The sequence below is a fragment of the Nycticebus coucang genome, chromosome 22 (assembly GCF_027406575.1).
Source record: "Nycticebus coucang isolate mNycCou1 chromosome 22, mNycCou1.pri, whole genome shotgun sequence".
NCBI lineage: Eukaryota > Metazoa > Chordata > Mammalia > Primates > Lorisidae > Nycticebus > Nycticebus coucang.
The window spans coordinates 49228181-49246646 of NC_069801.1; the positions used below are offsets into that span (position 1 = coordinate 49228181).

The window sequence follows — 18466 nt, forward strand, 5'->3', positions numbered from 1 at the left end:
GCTGCCCCAGTTTTTATTTTCAATGGAGATAAAATGGAAATGGTCTCTGCTTTTCTCAACTTCTATGGTGTAAAGATCCAGTAAAATAAAGGACATAAAAAAAAGATCCTTCAATTTCTAAAACTAAGCCTGTGATTTATAACACTCTATTCACCGAAATAAAACATATCTCTGAACTGTCACATCTCCATCATCTAAACAAGAAGAATTAACCAATTAGACTCTTGTTAAAAAGATTTATTAACTTAAAATAGAACTACTTCAAATACAACCAAAAGCAATTTTCTCCTCAAGTTTGAATATGTTCAATATACAAGAGTGTGTAAAAAAGAAAAATCCTGAATCTTCATGTTGTAATTTTATTTCATTTTATTTTTTTTTTTACCTTTTAAAAAGTTTTTGGCACTACAAGGTTCTGTAAAGAATAGAAGTGACAAATTTAAAACACATGAAATTCTTTCCTAATTCTTAAGAACAATATATAAAGTCTGAAGCAACCAAAGTATGAATACAGCTAATAGAAAATAAAGAATGTAATTTTTTAAATTCTCTCTTTATACAATTCATCAAGGTTAAACAAAACATAAAATTCCCTTAAAAATAGGGTAATAAAATAGATGAAATTTGTATCACTCAATTTGGTGATACTAGTAAAAACTATACTTCATATTTATATACAAATAATACAGTCTTTAAAAACAGTCTTGTAATTTAAATAAGCTATCTAAACATGTTAAAATTTTAAATCAGGACCTGATTTGTTTTGCTTTCCATTAAATGTCACTTTTTCTGCTGAATGTAACTGACATTGAGGTACGGATACCCTTGAGACAGCAGGATTGGCTGGTTGCTGTGCATCGGTAGACCAGCTGAAAGAAAATGGACTGGCATTACTCCGACACGTTTCCTCTTGGTGGGTGGGGACAACGCTCTCTACACCGACGGGCGGCACATCTGTCTGTTGGATGCAACACAGACAGGAAAACTGAAAGGCTTATGCCTATTTATCTGACAACCCCTTACAATTAATTTGAAGCTAGTTCTCTTTTTTACTGTTTATATATTAGGAGAAGACACATGTCAAAACATTTAAGGGGGTGAGGAAAACGAGGGAGAGGGGAAGGAACTGTGGGTACACAAAAGAAAGGTAAGGAGACAAATGAGAGATGGAGAGGAAGAATCAAGAAGAAAACACCTTCCCCTCCTAAAAGGGCTTGTATGATTGATGAGAACTTCCTCACTGTAGTGAGAACTTCCTCACTGTAGTCCTTTGCTTAGCAGAACCCAGCAGCCAAGCTTCTGCCACTCTGGTAATACAGGGAGGGATACCTCAGTATCCTGAGTAGTTTAGGCAGGCTTAAATGTATCAAGCCTTGAGACATACCAGGGAGCTTCCCTTAAAGTTATCATTTCATTCAGTCACCATTTCCTGAGTGCCTGCCTTTTATGTCTTAAACTCCTAGTTTAACTATAATGACTCTGCTTACGGCGTTATTAACTTCTAGATTAATCAAGAGATAAAGGCCAGACTCAGATTTACTTGTTAGAACAGATACCTTTGAGACAAGTAGGTTAGATAAAATGCTCCAAGTTTCTGGGAATTCTTAGTTTGTTATATTTATTATCCACATCAAAGCCATTATTGGTACTACTACAGCACCAGCAGAGTAAATTTGAATGTCATTCAAGTCCTACTTTTGGTAAATAAATCTGACCATGTCTCTATGAAACTTACAAACTTTTACTAGGTCCTCACTGCTTACTAACCCACATCCAGACTCCTTCATGACACGAACTCAGCTTACCCTCTTTAGCTTTATTACCTATACCCACACATCTTTCTCCTACACCTCCATGCTCTAGTCCTGTTAATTTTCTCTTCTTCCACATTATGCCAGGGAAAATCCCTCAGCTAAGAATACCACTCCTTTCTAGTATCTACAACATCTCCTGTTATCTCTTTCAAGATCTAGTTCAATTGTCAAAATCTTCTGTGATACACTCTCTTGTATGGAAATACTACCCCCATTGCTAGGGCAACGTTAAGTGATTCATCTAAGCTCCTATACTTGTCTATCTTATGTGTTTGACTTATATGAAAAGTACGGAGATTCTCTTTACTCTTGCTTGAGCAACAAACACCTGGCACAGTCTGACACTCTGTATGCTCTGTCAATAAATGTCTACTGAATGCATGAATGCTAGAATCTGGCCTTCACTGAAGCTCCCTATCCCAGACTAAAACCCACCCAGCCTGTTAACTCATTTGTAAACAATGGTACCTTGAGTATAGAAAGGTTTGTTGGGCTGAAATCGGGCATTTCCCTGATGCACGAAGTTCTGAGGCAAACCATAAGGCCACGAAGCTGGGACAAGGGGGAAAGGGGGGCGTGGTGCATGTTCCCAAGGAATTGGAGGATTTAGTCCTCGAAAGCCTGGCTCTGCATTACAAGAAGAAAGAAAAAAACACATTTTAAAACATTAGTTTGTTCATTCTAATATTCTTACATTCCACAAAGATACAGTATCTACCACTGGCCAAAGATTTTGATAAACTTTTTTAAAGAATGAAACATTATTATTGCTCAAATTATTCATAAAGGAGGCATATTAGATAATACATACAATAATATGTAATGACTGCTATAAGCAAAAACTCTTCTAAAGAGAAGGTAACCCATTCTTGAAGTAAATGGTTTTCCTAAGATTCAATTGAGGTCAGCATTAGAGAAAAGGTCAATTAAAATAGGGCAGGGAAGGCATTTCAGAAAGAGAGAATATCATGTATGAAAGCCTGGAAGCGGGAAAGCACACATTTGGGGAGCTATACAACAATCAGCAATATAGAGAGGGATAAGTAGAAGAAGTAGTAAGAGAAAGGTCTGGACAGGTAGGTGGGAATATACATTTCAAAGAACCTTAGTACTTGATGAAAAGGAACTTACATTTTATCCTCCCTACAGGCAAAGATATAACTAATTCTGGGATAGTTGACTATCAACCAATATAGCAGAATCAATTATATCTTTGCCTGTAAGGAGACCCTATTAGAAGTCTGAGGCACTGAAAAGCTGTGCTTTGCAGTAAATCCCAGTTCCTTAAATTATTAGGATCCATTCTGAACTTCAGGTGGTTATGAGGATTAAATCAGAAAACAAAAAAAGGTAGTTTGACTATGCGTGGTGGGCCACAACTGTAATCCTAGCACTGTAGGAGGCCAAGATGGGTAGATTGACTGGGCTTACGGGTTGGGGACCAGCCTGAGCAAGAATGAGACCCCATCTCTAAAAATACCCAGGCCTTATAGCAGGTGCCTGTAATCCCATCTACTCGGGAGGCTGAAACAAGAGGATAACTTGAGCCCAAGAGTTTGAGGTTGCTCTGAGCTATGATGCCATGGCACTTTACCCAGGAATACAAAGTAAGACTCTCTCCAAAAAAAACTAAATAAATAAAAGGTAGGTTATACAAGATCTAACATATAGGTGGGAACTCGAAAAATATGAGTCCTGTTCTTCCTATGGCTCACCACCTCCCAAATCGATTTCCCTTTAAGGTGCACCTTTAAAGTACATTTTTCAGGGCGGCGCCTGTGGCTCAAGGAGTAGGGCGCCAGTCCCATATGCCAGAGGTGGCGGGTTCAAACCCAGCCCTGGCCAAAAACCAAACAAACAAAAATAATAAAGTACATTTTTCAATGTTCCTAGGACTCTGGGAGGCTGAGGCAGGTAGATTGCTTGAGCTCAGGAGTTCGAGACCAGCCTAAGCAAGAATGAGACCCCATCTCTACTAGTTCCCCAAAACATTGAAGATATCTTCTCCATAATAGTGTTTTAAGGAATAGCACAGTTTTGTTTAAAATTATCACTATATTTCTTTTGAAAATGGATAAAGGGAAAGATATAGCTTTCAGTCTACATTTCCTATACAATTATATTGCAGGGTAACCAAGCAGTTAATAAGAAATAGTTCTTTTTTACAAAAGAAACAATAGAAAGGCTCAGTGCCTGTAGCTCAAGTGGCTAGGGCACCAGCCACAGACACCAGAGCTGGCAGGTTTGAATCCAGCCTGGGCCTGCCAAACAATGACAACTCCAACCAAAAAATAGCTGGGCATTGTGGTGACACCTGTAGTCCCAGCTACTTGGGAGGCTAAGGCAAGAGAATCACTGAAGCCCAGAAGTTGGAGGTTGCTGTGAGCTGTGACACCACAGTACTCTACCCAGGGCAACAGCTTGAGACTCTGTCTCCAAAAAAAAAAAAAGAATCAAATAGAAAATCATTTTATAATCCATAGTGAAATAATGGGTATCAGCAACAATTATCAATGGCAGCTAAGATCATTAAGTAAAAATTTATGACGAACTTTTTGATAGAACAAGCTGATGAAACCTAAGTTAGAGATCAATCTAAATCACTAAAATATTAACAGTAAGTTCCTTCTGGAGTGAGGGAACAGGAAATAAACAAGACAAATCACAAAGTATTCTTCATTTGTTTATTTTTCCAAAACAGAGTCTTACGTAGTCATTCTCAGTAGAGTGAAGTGGCATCATAGCTCACAACAACCTCAAACTCTTGGGCTCAAGTGATTCTCTTGCCTCAGCCTCTTGAGTAGCTAGAACTACAGGCGCCTACCACAACACCTGATTATTTTTAGAGACAGGGTGTGGAACTCCTGAGCTCAAGCCAGGCCCACCCTGGCCTCCCAGAGTGCTAGGTTTATAGGCATGAGCCATGGCACCCACCACAAAGTATTCTTGCCAACAAAAAGAATCTGAATCGAATCTAAATACCAGTTTACAGGAAATATAGAGACAAAGGTCATGTTAAACAATGTCACAAGATACAATCTGAAAACCCCAGAATGTGGGAAATTCTACAGTTTTTTCAATAAATAGTTAATAAAGAAAAAACAGTAAGAGGGAACTGTTAAAAACTAAACTTGAAAGATATAAAAACCACTTACACATGAGCTTTTTTTTTTTTTTTTTAGAGGTAGAGTTTCATTTTGTTGCCCTCGGTAGAGTGCGGAGGCAATCACAGCTCACAGCAACTTCCAGCTCTTGGGTTAGGCAATTCTCTTGCCTCAGCCTCCCAAGTAGCTGGGACTACAGGTAACCGCCACAATGCCTGGCTATTTTGTTCGGTGAAGTTTGGCCAGGGCCGGGTTCGAACCTGCTACCCTTGGTATATGGGGCCAGAGCCCTACTCACTGAGCCACAGGTGCCACTTTTTTTTTTGTTGTTGTTTAGAGACAGGGTCTCACTCTGTTGCCTGGCTAATGGCATCACCATAGCTCAAACATGAATCTTTTTTTTGTTTGTTTGTTTTTTGAGACATAGTCAATATGTTGCCCAGGCTCTTCTTGAACTCCTAGGCTCAAGCAAACCTCCTTCCTCAGCCTCCCAAGTAGCTAGGGTAACAGACATACGCCATCATGCCCAGGTTTATTTGAATCTTCATTCAAATAAATCAATAGTAAGAATACCTGATAGTGGCAGCACCCATAGCTCAATAGGGCTCCGGCCACATACACCAAGGGGGGCAGGTTTGAACCCATCTAGGGCCTGCTAAACAACAACTACCACAAAAAAAATAGTTGGGCGTTGTGGCAGGCACCTGTAGTCCCAGCTGCTTGGGAGGCTAAGAAAAGAGAATCACTTGAGCCAAGAGTTTAAGGTTGCTGTGAACTGTGATACCATGGCACTCCACTCTACCGAGGGTGACATAGTAACACTTGATAGTTTTAGACAAACGAGAAAATGAAGAAAGACTTGGTATTAGATTATACTGGGTGTAGTAACGGTCTTATGACTTTTTCAGAGTGATAAAACTGAGATTAACAAGCAAATCTGATACAGTATCTGGCATCTGACTGAATACTCAAACCCAGAATTTTTTTAAATGGTAGGAAGAGGTCAGATAAAAGAATTAAAAAATAGCAAATTATTGATAACTTAAAATTTAGTAAAGCTGGGAGGAAACGGAAGGAATTCATTATACTTTAATTATTCCTTTTGTATGTATTTCAAAATTTATATATAAGAATTTTTAAAATAAATGTCAAAAAGATGGATATCAACCAGGTGAGTTGAGATGCATCTAAGTATCTACCCAGCTACTCAGAAGCCTGAAGTCAGAGGATAACTTGAGGCCAGAGGTTGAGGGCAAACACCACTATGTATGTCACACCTATTAATAGCCACTGTACTCCAGCCTGGGCACCAAGGTAAAATCCTGTCTCTAAAACAGTAAATAAATAAATGTTTTCCCTTCTGATTAGCAGTAACTAAAAAATTTTAAATAAAAAGCTGGATATAAAACTAGATTTATGCAATATACCAACTATTTTTTTAATAGGCAAATATAAGAAAATGGATGGTAATATAACAAAATAGTAGTTATATCTAGGAAGTGAGATGACAGATGTCTATTTCTCAAATGTTCTATAATGAATTATGTATTTCTGACATATCAGAAAAAACTATTATATTTTAATGCTATTAATACTTTTTCTTTTAAAAGATTTACTCCCTATTGAGAAACAGATTCTAGAGCACACAGCAGATAGGTTTTGAAGAAAGAAGTTAGTTTAGAATTTGGATATACCATTATAAATTATGACAGCACGACAATGAAGTTACTTAGCCCTTCAATTCCATCAACTATAAAATGAGTGCTGGCCAGGCAAGCTGGCTCATGGTGGACTGCTTGAGCTCCAGAGCTGCTTGAACAAGAGCGAGACCCCCTTGTCTCTACAAAAAATAGAAAAATTAGCTGGGTATGATGGCATACACCTATAGCCCCAGCTACTCAGGACTGAGCCAAAAGAATCAGTTGAGCCCAGGAGTTTGAGGTTGCACCGTTAGCCCAGGAGACGGAGTGAAACCCTGTCTCAAATTAAAACAAAAAACAAAAAAAAATTAATAATACTTACACCGAGTAGGGTTGTACTGAAAATTACAAGCAGTAATAGCTAATATTTATGTGCCTTACTTCAATATTTATAACTTCCCTATAGATTAGATGTTATTGATAACCCTATTTTACAGATGAAACTGATGCACAAAGAGATTAAGTAATTATCCACGGCAAAATTCCGGCAAAGCCAGAATTCAAATCCAGGCAGTCTGAATCCAGAGCTATACTCTCAGTCTTCATCTAATCTGATACTGCCCCTTCACAAGTACTGTTTGCCTACCATATTTCCAAGATTGAACCAGCAATACCAATCACCCAATCTTTCTATAGACAGATAAAAAAGACAAGGAAGGTTACCTGAATTTCCCACTGCACCGTTGTTCACCAAGGAATTTGGAGCCACAGTACGGGGCCAGTGTCCATCATGAGAAGAGCTAGGGATTGCCACAGGTCTGGCAGCAGGCTGTGCAAAGATGATGCTGGGATCATTCAGGTTAATATTGCTAGGGGCACTGCCTGGTGCAGAGTGGATCACTGGGCCATGGATAGGCCAGGACGGGGGAGGGATCTGAAGCGGGTGCATTGGCAACAATCCCATATTGTGCATGGGAGAATACTGAGCTGGTGGTGACTGGGGAAAATTATACATAGGCATCTGAACCTGATGGGGGGGCTGGGCACCCTGTTGAGGTGGGCCAAGCTTAGGTTGAGATCCTGGCTGAGATGGAGGCTGAGTAATAGTAGCTGATTGGGAAGCGTTCTGTGGAAATGGCTGGGGCTGAGGAGAATAAGATGGCAAATCAGACTGCAAAATAAAAAGATGTATTTTAAAATTAATTTAAAAACATCTTAATTTTATAAAAGCACAGATTAAGGGCAGTGCCTGTGGCTCAACGGAGTAAGGTGCCCGCCCCATATGCCAAAGGCGGTGGGTTCAAACCCAGTCCCGGCCAAAAAAAAAAAAAAAAAGGCACAGGTCAAAATGCAAAATAAACTCTATAAACGAAACTCTGATGTACATAAACCTCATTTTACACAAAAATATAATTCTTTCCAAGGTACTCAAAACCCTTCATCACGTGGATACCGCCTCACAAACCTTTTCATTATCCAAAGAGTGTCCTTCACATAGAATATATATTATATTTTACATCATGAACTAGAAACTTTCATCTAAATATCTCATAGTCACTTTCAATCAGTCTCTCAGCAAGTATTTATTGAGTGTAAAACATGTAATGGACCTTATTCTAGGTACTAAAAATACAACACTGACAGGTATGCCCTTACAGAGCTTAAAGTTTATGGGGGAAAAGCAGGGAAACAGATAAAAATTACAAAAGCAGGGCGGCGCCTGTGGCTCAGTGAGTAGGGCACCGGCCCCATATACTGAGGGTGGTGGGTTCAAACCCAGCCCCGGCCAAACTGCAACAAAAAAATAGCCGGGTGTTGTGGCGGGTGCCTGTAGTCCCAGCTGCTCGGGAGGCTGAGGCAAGAGAATCGCGTAAGCCCAGGACTTAAGAGGTTGCTGTGAGCCGTGTGACGCCACGGCACTCTACCAAGGGTGGTACAGTGAGACTCTGTCTCTACAAAAAAAATAAAAATAAATAAAAAAATAAAAAAAATTACAAAAGCAATCACAATAAATTATGAATACTGTGATGAAGAATGTATAAAGTATAGTGGACAGTAATCCCAGGACGCCCCACATAAGTAAACTAAAATCCATACATACTCAAATCCTGCAGTTGGCATGGTGGATCCCACCTATGTGAAAAGTTAGCTCTCCAAACACACGCGTTTCACATCCTGAGAATACTCTATTTTCCAGCCCCAATTGGTTAAAGGAAAAAAACCACCTGTAAGTGGCCCTTATAGTTCAAACCTGTGTTGTTCAAGGGTCAACTGTCTGATGAATCCCAGAACAGAAACACCTAATCTCACTTTGGGTGAAGGAAGCAAAAGAAGTGGAGATCAAGAAAAGCTTCCCTTCCCCAACAATTAAAAAAAAAAAAAAGAAAAGCTTCCCAGAGAAAGTGACCTTTAAGCTGAGACTCACTGTAAACAGAAATTCGGTTGATATAAGACGGCAGAGATAAGAGAAAGGGAAGAGTGTTGCTGGCAGAAGGAAGAACATGATTGAAGGTCTATAGGCAGGAAAATACGTGGCTTTTAAAGAAGTAAATGGAATCTGAAGGAAGTTTAATATTGCTAGAGTACAATGGCAGAGGAATAACAGATCTGAGACTCAAGAGCTAAATAGAGGCAAATTAGGGTAGGGTCCTGTAAGTCTTGTAATTTAGACTACATCCTAAAGGCAGTGATAAATCAGTGAAGGATTTTTAACACCTCAGGAACAGGATCAATCTACATTAAAAAAAAATTATTCTGGTATAAGAAGAATAAAATAGAGAATATTTAAAAAAACAGACTGATGAGACTGATTAGGAGGCTGCTATAAGACCTGAGATAATGGTAGCCTGGCCTGGGAAAATTCAACACAGGGATAGAGGAGTGCCAACAGCAGGGAGCTATTTTTGTTAAAGGTTGAAACAACAGGATTTAGTTATGGATACAGAGGTTAAAGGAGAGGAGAAAGTTTGGAAACTAGACAGACAGTGGGATCATCCCATGAGATGGATAACACAGGAGGAAGAGGCAAGTCAGGGGAGCAAGTATGGGGAGATATATAAACCAGATCCTAGGTATGCTGAGGGGCTTTGTAGACATCACAGTGGTGATGTCCATTTGACAGACCTCTTACCAAAAGGTCAGGTGAGAAAGAAGTGGGGACTAAAAGCAGAGAATGAAAATTAGAGTAGCAAAGAAAAGTGGTTAGAGTGAGAAGTGGTTAGGTTAAGTTTGGGAGACAGCCTGAAGGTTTAAGTTCTGATTCCAAGGGTCTATTGACCTTAGCCAAGAATTTTAAATCTCAATTTCTTTACCTGTAAAGTATAAATAATAACAGAATTTAGCTCATAGGTTTTTGTGAAGATTAAAAAATAATGCACGTGGAAAATATGAACAGCAAACTCAGATAACAGACACATTTTTGTAGCAAGAGAAGATGATAGGAAGATTCTAAGACAGGGATGGGGTCTAAGAGGGATGCACAGGGGTTTTCAACTGTGGGTAATATTTTACTTTTCTACTTTATTTTCTTGTTTTGTTTTTTTTTGGTAGAGACAGAGTCTCACTTTATGGCCCTCGGTAGAGTGCCGTGGCCTCACACAGCTCACAGCAACCTCCAACTCCTGGGCTTAAGCGATTCTCTTGCCTCAGCCTCCCGAGTAGCTGGGACTACAGGTGCCTGCCACAACGCCCGGCTATTTTTTGGTTGCAGTTTGGCCAGGGCCGGGTTTGAACCTGCCACCCTCGATATATGGAGCCAGTGCCTTACCAACTGAGCCCCAGGCACCGCCCTTGCGGGTAATATTTTAATAAAGGAAAAATAATAATGTTAAAAATTGTGAAAACCTGGTGGTGATACATGGTTTATTATTTCTAAATGTTTTTAAATTTTTGAAATATTTTATAATAACAAATGCAAAGAATGCATATACAGTATATAGTTTACACTCAACAAATGTTAACTACATTAAATGTTCTTGTTTATATTTTGTTGGATATAAAGTTCATGTGCAATTTTAAATAGTTTAATATAGTAAATTGCAAACTAACATTATGGACACTCTGTATAATATTTACAAAAGTATCAGGCACAGAGTATGATTTCAAATGTTTGGGATGAGGGTAGGGAACTTCCAAAATGTTTTTCTAAGACTCTCCACATTATGGTTCTTCGAATGCTCTGTTTTTTCTAAAACATAAATCATATTAATTTACCATATTTAATAGTTACCAGCTTTGAAGCTAGAAATACCTGGGTTTGAATCTTTTATAAATGCTTGTTCTTACCTTCCAGTTTCTAAAATTTGATCATGTCAATACCTACCACTTAACAAGGTCACTCAAAGGATTAAATTTGATAATAAATGTGAAACAATAAAACATGTCAGGTTTAAAGTAAGTAGTCAGTACTGAATTAACTAAGAAGTGCAAAGTAAATAAATACACATTAGACAAAGGTTGAGAACAACTCAGCAAACTTAATATAAAACTTCTAAGTTTGAATTCTAATTTAATATTCTGTTTTTGACAGGGTGCATTTTCTAGGTAGCCATATGTCAAAATATGAAACGACACACAAAAGATTTATGCAAGCAAAATGACAGGCACAGATTGCCCTAACAGCACTAAACTCTGAATGCATTTCAATTTTTATGTCTGTTTTTATTTCTTGTACTAATATCTTTCTACAAGGCAAAACCTGAATCCTCAAAGTCATTACTTTATTTTAATCCATTTTCTTAGGTAGTTGTTACGTTATTATACAAATGAAGGAGGGGGCTCACGTAAATTAATTAGCTTGCTCATAGATAGAAGCCCAGATCTACATTACTCCAAAAGTAATGTTCACTCCACCTTATGAGTCTAGCAAAGTACCTTTACAAAGCATTATGTAATCTGGAAGATTATATTTGCCAATATGAGAAATAAACCCCTATTACTCATCAAAAATAGTGCTATCTTCCTCTCAAGGGGTTCACCCATTCATAAGCAGAGTACTTACACATTCTGAAGACTGTCTAGTCCTTATGGACTGATCACCCTGTTGCTGGGCTGAACCAGCCACCTGTTGGGCATTTACAAGATTTCGGACCAGCTGGGCTGCTAAGAGAAGGCATTAAACAGAAAAATCAACAGGTTAAAGAAGCAGAGAAATGACAATCAATAAACTCTCTCTTTTTTTTTTTTTTTTTTTTTTGCAGTTTTTGGCCAGGGCTGGCTTTGAACCACCACCTCCAGTATATGGGGCCAACCCCCTACTCCTTTCAGCCACAGGCACCTGTGGCTCAAAGAGTAGGGCGCTGGCCCCATATACTGGAGGTGGTGAGTTCAAACCTGGCCCTGGCCAAAAACTGCAAAAAAAAAAAAGTCATTTTTTGGCCGGGCGCAGTGGCTCATGGCTGTAATCCCAGCACTTGGGAGGCTGAGGCAGGTGGACAGCCTAGCTCACAGGTTTGAGACCAGCCTGAGCCACAGCAAGACCTCATCTCTAAAAATAGCAGGCCACTGTGGTGGGCACCTGTAGTCCCAGCTACTCGGGAGGCTGTGGCAAGATAATCGCCTAAGCCCAAGAGCTGGAGGTCACTGTGAGCTGTGATGCCAAGGCACTTTACTGAGGGTGACAAAGTGAAACTCCCCCCCCTTTTTTTTAGAGGCAGAGTTTGAGTTTGTCACCCTCAGTAGAGTACGGAGGCATCACAGCTCACAGCAACCTCCAGATCTTGAGCTTAGGCGATTCTCTTGCCTTAGCCTCCCGAGTAGCTGGGACTACAGAGACTCTGTCTCTTAAAAAAAAAAAAAAAAAAAGAACTTGGGTAACTGAAAATCACACTTCTAAAATATTCTATATTTTCTTTTGATAAACTCTTAACTTAGGTTACTATCTAATTCTTAAAATTTCTTGTGAAATATAAGAGGAACAGGTCTCCCTCTCTCATAGTAGCAGTACAAAGAACTATAATTTCTCCAACATATTTCCAAGAAAAAACTGTCTCGTAAAGAATGTAACATTGATAGAAACAGATGAAGGATTTGACTCAAATACAAAGAACAGTTAGGAGTTAATTGAATACAACAACTATAAAGACCTTGTTAGTGAATATATCCAAGTACTATCCACAGTAAAAGCCTCGCTGTCTAAATTTTGTATCTATAAAAAACTGTAAGGTCCAAAACCATACAGTAGGTTTGGAATAGAGAAGAGTCCATGTCCTTAGCAAGACATCAATATAAATGACGTCATTTCCACCAGAAATTATTTCTGGCCTTTTCTATTTACCTGCCACACTGCTATTCCTCTGACGCGCCAACTTGACCTCTGGGCACTCCCTTCGTACGTGTCCTGCATCTCCACATATAAAACATCTGAGGTCTCTGGGGTCTCTAAAGTCTCGAGAGTCATGGAGATCTCGTGGGTCAAGGTCTCGGGAGTCTTTCTCCTCTTCATTCCCTTCCTTCTCTTCTTCACTGTCTTTCTTCTTTAGTCTAAACAGTAAACTGCTGATACCAATAATGTGGGGCTAGGGACTTGTAAACTGAGGAACAGAAAAAACTAAACTACACGACAATCTCACAGTAACAAAGGGATTAACATGCCCATTATTTCATGCATCTTTCTGAAGGCAAGGAAACTCACATTTATAGAACACCTACTTATTTTACAGAAACTGAGTGTTCCAGTAGTTTGGTCATGAAATATTTTAAATTTTTTTTTTTTTTTAGAGACAGAGTCTCACTTTTTGGCCCTCGGTAGAGTGCCAATGGCGTCAAGCTCACAGCAACCTCCAGCTCTTGGGCTTAGGTGATTCTCTTGCCTCAGCCTCCCGAGTAGCTGGGACTACAGGCGCCCGCCTAATAATCTTTAACAGGTTTATATTTATTATCTCCATTTTAAAGAAGAAACCGAGGCTTAAGCAAGGTAAATGCCTTACTTAAATTTAACAGGCAGTAAACAGTAGAGATAAAAACTAGGGGTTTATTCTGTCTAAAAAGTTCCAAGTTTTCTATTAGGCTAGACTTGATAACAAAAAGACAGAATTTTCCCAACCTATAAATATAGCATATGGAACGGAGAAGAGTATGATTCAAAGACATATTTTAAGGAACAATAAAAGACATAGTTCTCAAGGTATATATTATAACATATATAGGCATAGCTCATAGCATTTATCTCAGTGATTCAGTTAATTGTATTTTAGTAACTGGTTTGCATGACTGTGAAGTCCTTAGTAAGAACTCAGTATCTTGGTCATTTTTTTTTTCTTAGCTCCTAGCACAGTTCCCAACACACATAGGTGGCAATAAATGCTTCTTCAAAAAAAAAGAATGAATAAATGAAAAAAATAATATAAGACACTACTATACCACAAAAAAATCTCACTCTATTACACAATTCCACTCAAATGAACATTTACCACAGGTCCACTTTAAAGCCCTGAACTTTCTTGCTTAAACATTTCTGAACACAACTATAGCTATAAACTGCCTTCAAATTTATTTTCCCTGTATTGTTGATATATAATCATTTAAAGCCAACCTTTTCCTTTTAGGGCAGTCTTTCATGTAGTGGCCTATTTTTCCACATACACGGCAACATCGATCATTGGGAGCCAGTTCTCCATCTGTTAGCACTCTGGAATCAAAGAAGTACTCCTAGAGAGAAAATGTAATTTTACCAGAAAAAATTATTATAAAACTTTTTTTTTTTTTCCGAGACAGAGTCTCACTATGTTGCCCTTGGTAGAGTGCCGTTGCGTCACAGCTCACAGCAACCTCAAACTCCTGGGCTCAAAAGATTCTCTTGCCTCAGCCTCCCAAGTAGGTGGGACTATAGGCACTCTCCACAACGCTGGCTATTTTTTGTTGCAGTTGTCATTGTTGTTTAGCAGGCCCAGGCTGGGCTCAAATCCGCCAGCCTCAGTGTACGTGGCTGGCGCCATAACCACTGTGCTACAGGTGCCGAGCCCATTATAAAACTTTTGAATCCAAATATGGAAAGGAGACCAAGATGTAAATATGGTTAAAAAAGAAAAAGAAAGAAATATCCATAAATATTTCACTCTAACAAAAACCATAAGACTGAAAATCATAACAATAATACTGGTGCTAATAATATTAACCACTTTATAACCACATTATATTACACAGAGATGCTACATACGAATGAGAAAAATCTCAATAAAATGGACAATATTTTTATTCTTATTTTATAGATGGGGAAACTGAGGTTCAGAGAATTGAAGTTATCTGCCTATAGGAAAAAAGCAGATTACATCTCTGATAAAAGATTTAGAGCTAAGTCTGTCTGACTACAAAGCTCATTCCTTCTGCTATACTAGGTCACTTCTGGCAAGGAAATATTCTGTTAAAAAGTTTTATAAAAAATTTTATAAATAAAACAATCCTGCTGATATGGTTGTATATAACTGAGGTGGGAGGATCACTTTAAGCCAGAAGTATGAGGCAGGCTGTAGCGTGCCACAATCATGCCTGTGAATAGCCACTGCACACCAGCCTGGGCAACATAGTGGGACCTATAATAAAGAAATTAGCATGGCCCCTGCGCAAGGATGACAAGCAAATTCGTGAAACGTTCCATATTTTTATGATTGCATTAATGTACATAGCTGTGACTTAATAAAAAATAAAATAAAATAAAGAAAGAAATCCTCTGGTTTATTTCAAATATGATTAAATTTGCATACAGCTTTTGAGAACATGAAAGATTCTCTCGTCCCTTTTCCCAGAACTACTAATTTACTTTCTGTCTCTATAGATTTGCCTGTACTGCACATTTAATATAAAGGGAATCATATAATTTATAGCCTTTTGGAACTGGCTTCTTTCACTTAGCATCGTATTTTCTTTCTTTTTTTTTTTTTTTGTGGTTTTTGGCCGGGGTTGGGTTTGAACTCGCCATCTCCGGCATATGGGACTGGCGCCCTACTCACTGAGCCACAGGCGCCGCCCATTAGCATAGTATTTTCAAAGTTCATCCAGGCTGAAGCATGTTATCGGTACTTCATTTCCTCTTATGGCCAAATAATATTCCATTCATTTACTTGACATACCACATCCATTCATCAGTTGTTCAACATGTGGGTTGTTTTTGCAATTTTGGTTGTTTTTATTTATGAATAATGGTGATATAAAAATCTGCTTACAAATTTTCGTGTGAATGCATATTTTCATTTCTCTTGGTATGAACCTAGTAGTGGAATTGCTCCATCTTTTTGATATTAAGTAATTAAGAATTATGGAAAACGTGTATTCATAAACTAAAATTAGTACACTTCCATTTACTGAGGTCTCTAACTTAGTGCTCTACTAACATTGTTGGGTTCCTACTGAACATATGCATGCATACACAAAAATAGGTGGAAATTCCCACAAGTGTCAGGTAAAGTGCTTTATCAGCGCATCGTCATATATTTGCTTTTATCTGACTGTGCTTTGCACTTATTCCTATTTCAACTAACATGTTAGTAAAATTATTGTTAGTTTTTTCCTTTTTTAGTCATTTGGTTCTTACACAGTTTTTTTTTTTAAGACAGAATCTCAAGCTGTCGCCCTGGGTAGAGGGCTGTGGCATCATTGCTCACAGCAACCTCCAACTCTTGGGCTCAAGAGATCCTCTTGCCTCAGTTTTTCTATTATTAGCAGAGAGGGGGGTCTCACTTTTTTTGCTCAGGCTGGTCTCGAACTTGTGAGCTCAAGCTGTCCACTCACCTCGGCCTCCCAGAGCGCTAGGATTACAGGCATGAGCTACCATGCCCACACCCAGCCCACAGTTTTTGTGTTGTTTCAAATTTTCCTGTTATTTTATTTCTCTCCATTATAATTATCATCATCCGGAAAATCAACAATTATCTGAAATTGTTGAAAATTATCTGAAATTGTTGAAATCTAAAGCTCCAAAGAAGAAAGATCTATACTTCTATTTTTCTTAGCCATGAAGAAAGAAGAGTCTTGAAACTATACTGAATTAAGTTCAAGGACATTCATTATACATTAGTAAACACGTGGTTCTTCTTTCTCTTGAGATTTCTTCTATTAGAACCTGTCTCTCTCTTTTTTTTTTTTTTTTGAGACAGAGTCTCTTTTTGTCACCCTTGGTAGAGTGCTTTAGCGTCACAACTTACAGCAACCTCAAACTCTTGGGTTCAAGTGATTCTCTTGCCTCAGCCTCCTGAGTAGCTGGGACTATAAGCGCCCACCACAATGTGTCTCTAAAAACAGCCAGGGTTTTGCTCTGGCTCAAGCTAGTCTGGAACTCGTGAGCACAGGCAATCCACCCGCCTTGGCCTCCCAGAGGTCTAGGATTACAGGTGTGAGCCACCAAGCCCAGCCTTACTTATAAGTCTCTTGCTCTGAAACTGACACCTCCTTATAGTCTCCCTTACCATCAGAAAAGCAAGCAAAAACCAGAGTAAGACCAAGAGCGAATGTGTGACAACATGCCATTCCATTCAAACAAAAGAAAACCTCTCAGTTCCATGCCATCTATTCAGCTAACAAGGCTACACAAAAATAAAGTTTTATTTTAAATAATAATAGTAAAAGTATTTTAAATAATAAAGTATTTCTTTGGTTTTATCTTCTTTGTGTATATCTCCACCAAGATTTCTAGTGATGCAAAATGGAAAGTGAGTAGCATCTAAAATTCAACAATCCCAACTCTTGAGTATTTACTCTCATTCACTCAACAAATGTTTATTTTGTATATCCAATGCACAACACATGATGATATGCACTGAAGACAGAAAGGTGAACCTTCTGGATGGACATGGATCCTATCCTCATGGGGCTCATAGTCTAGTGGGGGAGACCAAATCTTACAAATAGATTAATCAAATAAAATCCAACAACAAAAAAAAATCATGGATTGTAAGTGCAATAAGGAAAAATACAGGGAGCTACAACCATCTCTCTTCCCTATTTCCAACATAAACTTGGAAACAGGATGAGGTTCCTTGTACTATAAAAAATAAGTTTTGTAAGAAAAAGATTCAGAATTTAAAAAATATACACTTACAGCTTCTCTGCCAATGAGTGGATAAAAAGGGGTACCAAAAAGTTTCCTTCCATTGATAAATGCCTTCATGATGAAATTGGTCACTATTAAAGAAAGAAAAAGAAAAACAATAAAAGATGAAGACATAAGAATGTGTCAGAGTTTTATAAGCAGGGAATCTCTAAATTTAATACTTACTTTTTCTGGAAACTCCAGCACCAAGGTTATGATTCAAGTCAAAAGGATCTAGAAGAAAGTATATGGTTTCTTAAATAAATAATTTTGTTCACTGTACCATGAAATATACTTAGTAATCCTAACTGGAGTTTAATACTATATACACTCAGACTATCCTAATCAGCAAATTATTCTTTTAAAATTATGAATTAATTCATAATTATACACAAACTAGGCATAGTGGCATGCACCTGGCATCCCACCTACTTGGGAGGCTGAGGTGGGAGGACTGCTTGAGCCCAGGAGTTCAAGTCCAACCTGGGCAATATAGTGAGATCCCATCTCTAAATTTAAAAAGTTAAAAAAAAAAAAAAAACTTTAAATAAAATCAAGAGAGGAAAAATCTTCTAAATCGTAATGTATTCTAGTTTTGTCCAAAATTTCCTTGGCCAAATTTTTGTTTTGTGCCTGAATTAATATCAGCTTAAATGATTACCTTCAATTGCAATGCATTTGGATGTCCACTGCTTCTCAAAAGTTGTTAACAGCTTTTTCTGCCGAATGCTAATAACATACTCCTTAAAATCAAACTCTTCAGTATAGAAGCGAAGCAGTCCCAACCAAAGCTCTCCTAATGATTCTGTATTCTTTCCAAGTGAAGGTAAACGCTTTTTCTATGAATAAGTAGAAAAGAAACAACTATACAGTACCATCCAAAATATG

The 18466-nt window shown here is 38.2% G+C and overlaps 1 protein-coding gene and 1 pseudogene across 8 annotated transcripts in view; one reads left to right on the forward strand and one right to left on the reverse strand.

The window, feature by feature from the left end:
- Positions 1 to 220: 220 nt before the first annotated feature.
- Positions 221 to 18466, reverse strand: part of TUT4 (terminal uridylyl transferase 4) — a 228991-nt gene continuing 210745 nt past the window's right edge. For 2 of the 8 annotated variants that reach the window (XM_053576504.1, XM_053576496.1), the window contains 9 exons: positions 18240 to 18417; positions 17765 to 17812; positions 17588 to 17670; positions 14090 to 14205; positions 12833 to 13053; positions 11558 to 11658; positions 7282 to 7729; positions 2283 to 2441; positions 221 to 869 (listed from right to left, as the gene is read on the reverse strand). In XM_053576504.1, coding sequence (XP_053432479.1) covers positions 781 to 869; positions 2283 to 2441; positions 7282 to 7729; positions 11558 to 11658; positions 12833 to 13053; positions 14090 to 14205; positions 17588 to 17670; positions 17765 to 17812; positions 18240 to 18417 — 1443 coding nt within the window. In that variant the 3' untranslated portion in view covers positions 221 to 780. Of the gene's footprint in view, positions 959 to 2282; positions 2442 to 7281; positions 7730 to 11557; positions 11659 to 12832; positions 13054 to 14089; positions 14206 to 17587; positions 17671 to 17764; positions 17813 to 18239; positions 18418 to 18466 lie in introns of all 8 variants that reach the window. The other 6 variants (XM_053576499.1, XM_053576501.1, XM_053576498.1 and 3 more) reach the window with 5 other exon arrangements.
- On the forward strand, positions 15057 to 15157 carry LOC128575669 (uncharacterized; annotated as a pseudogene).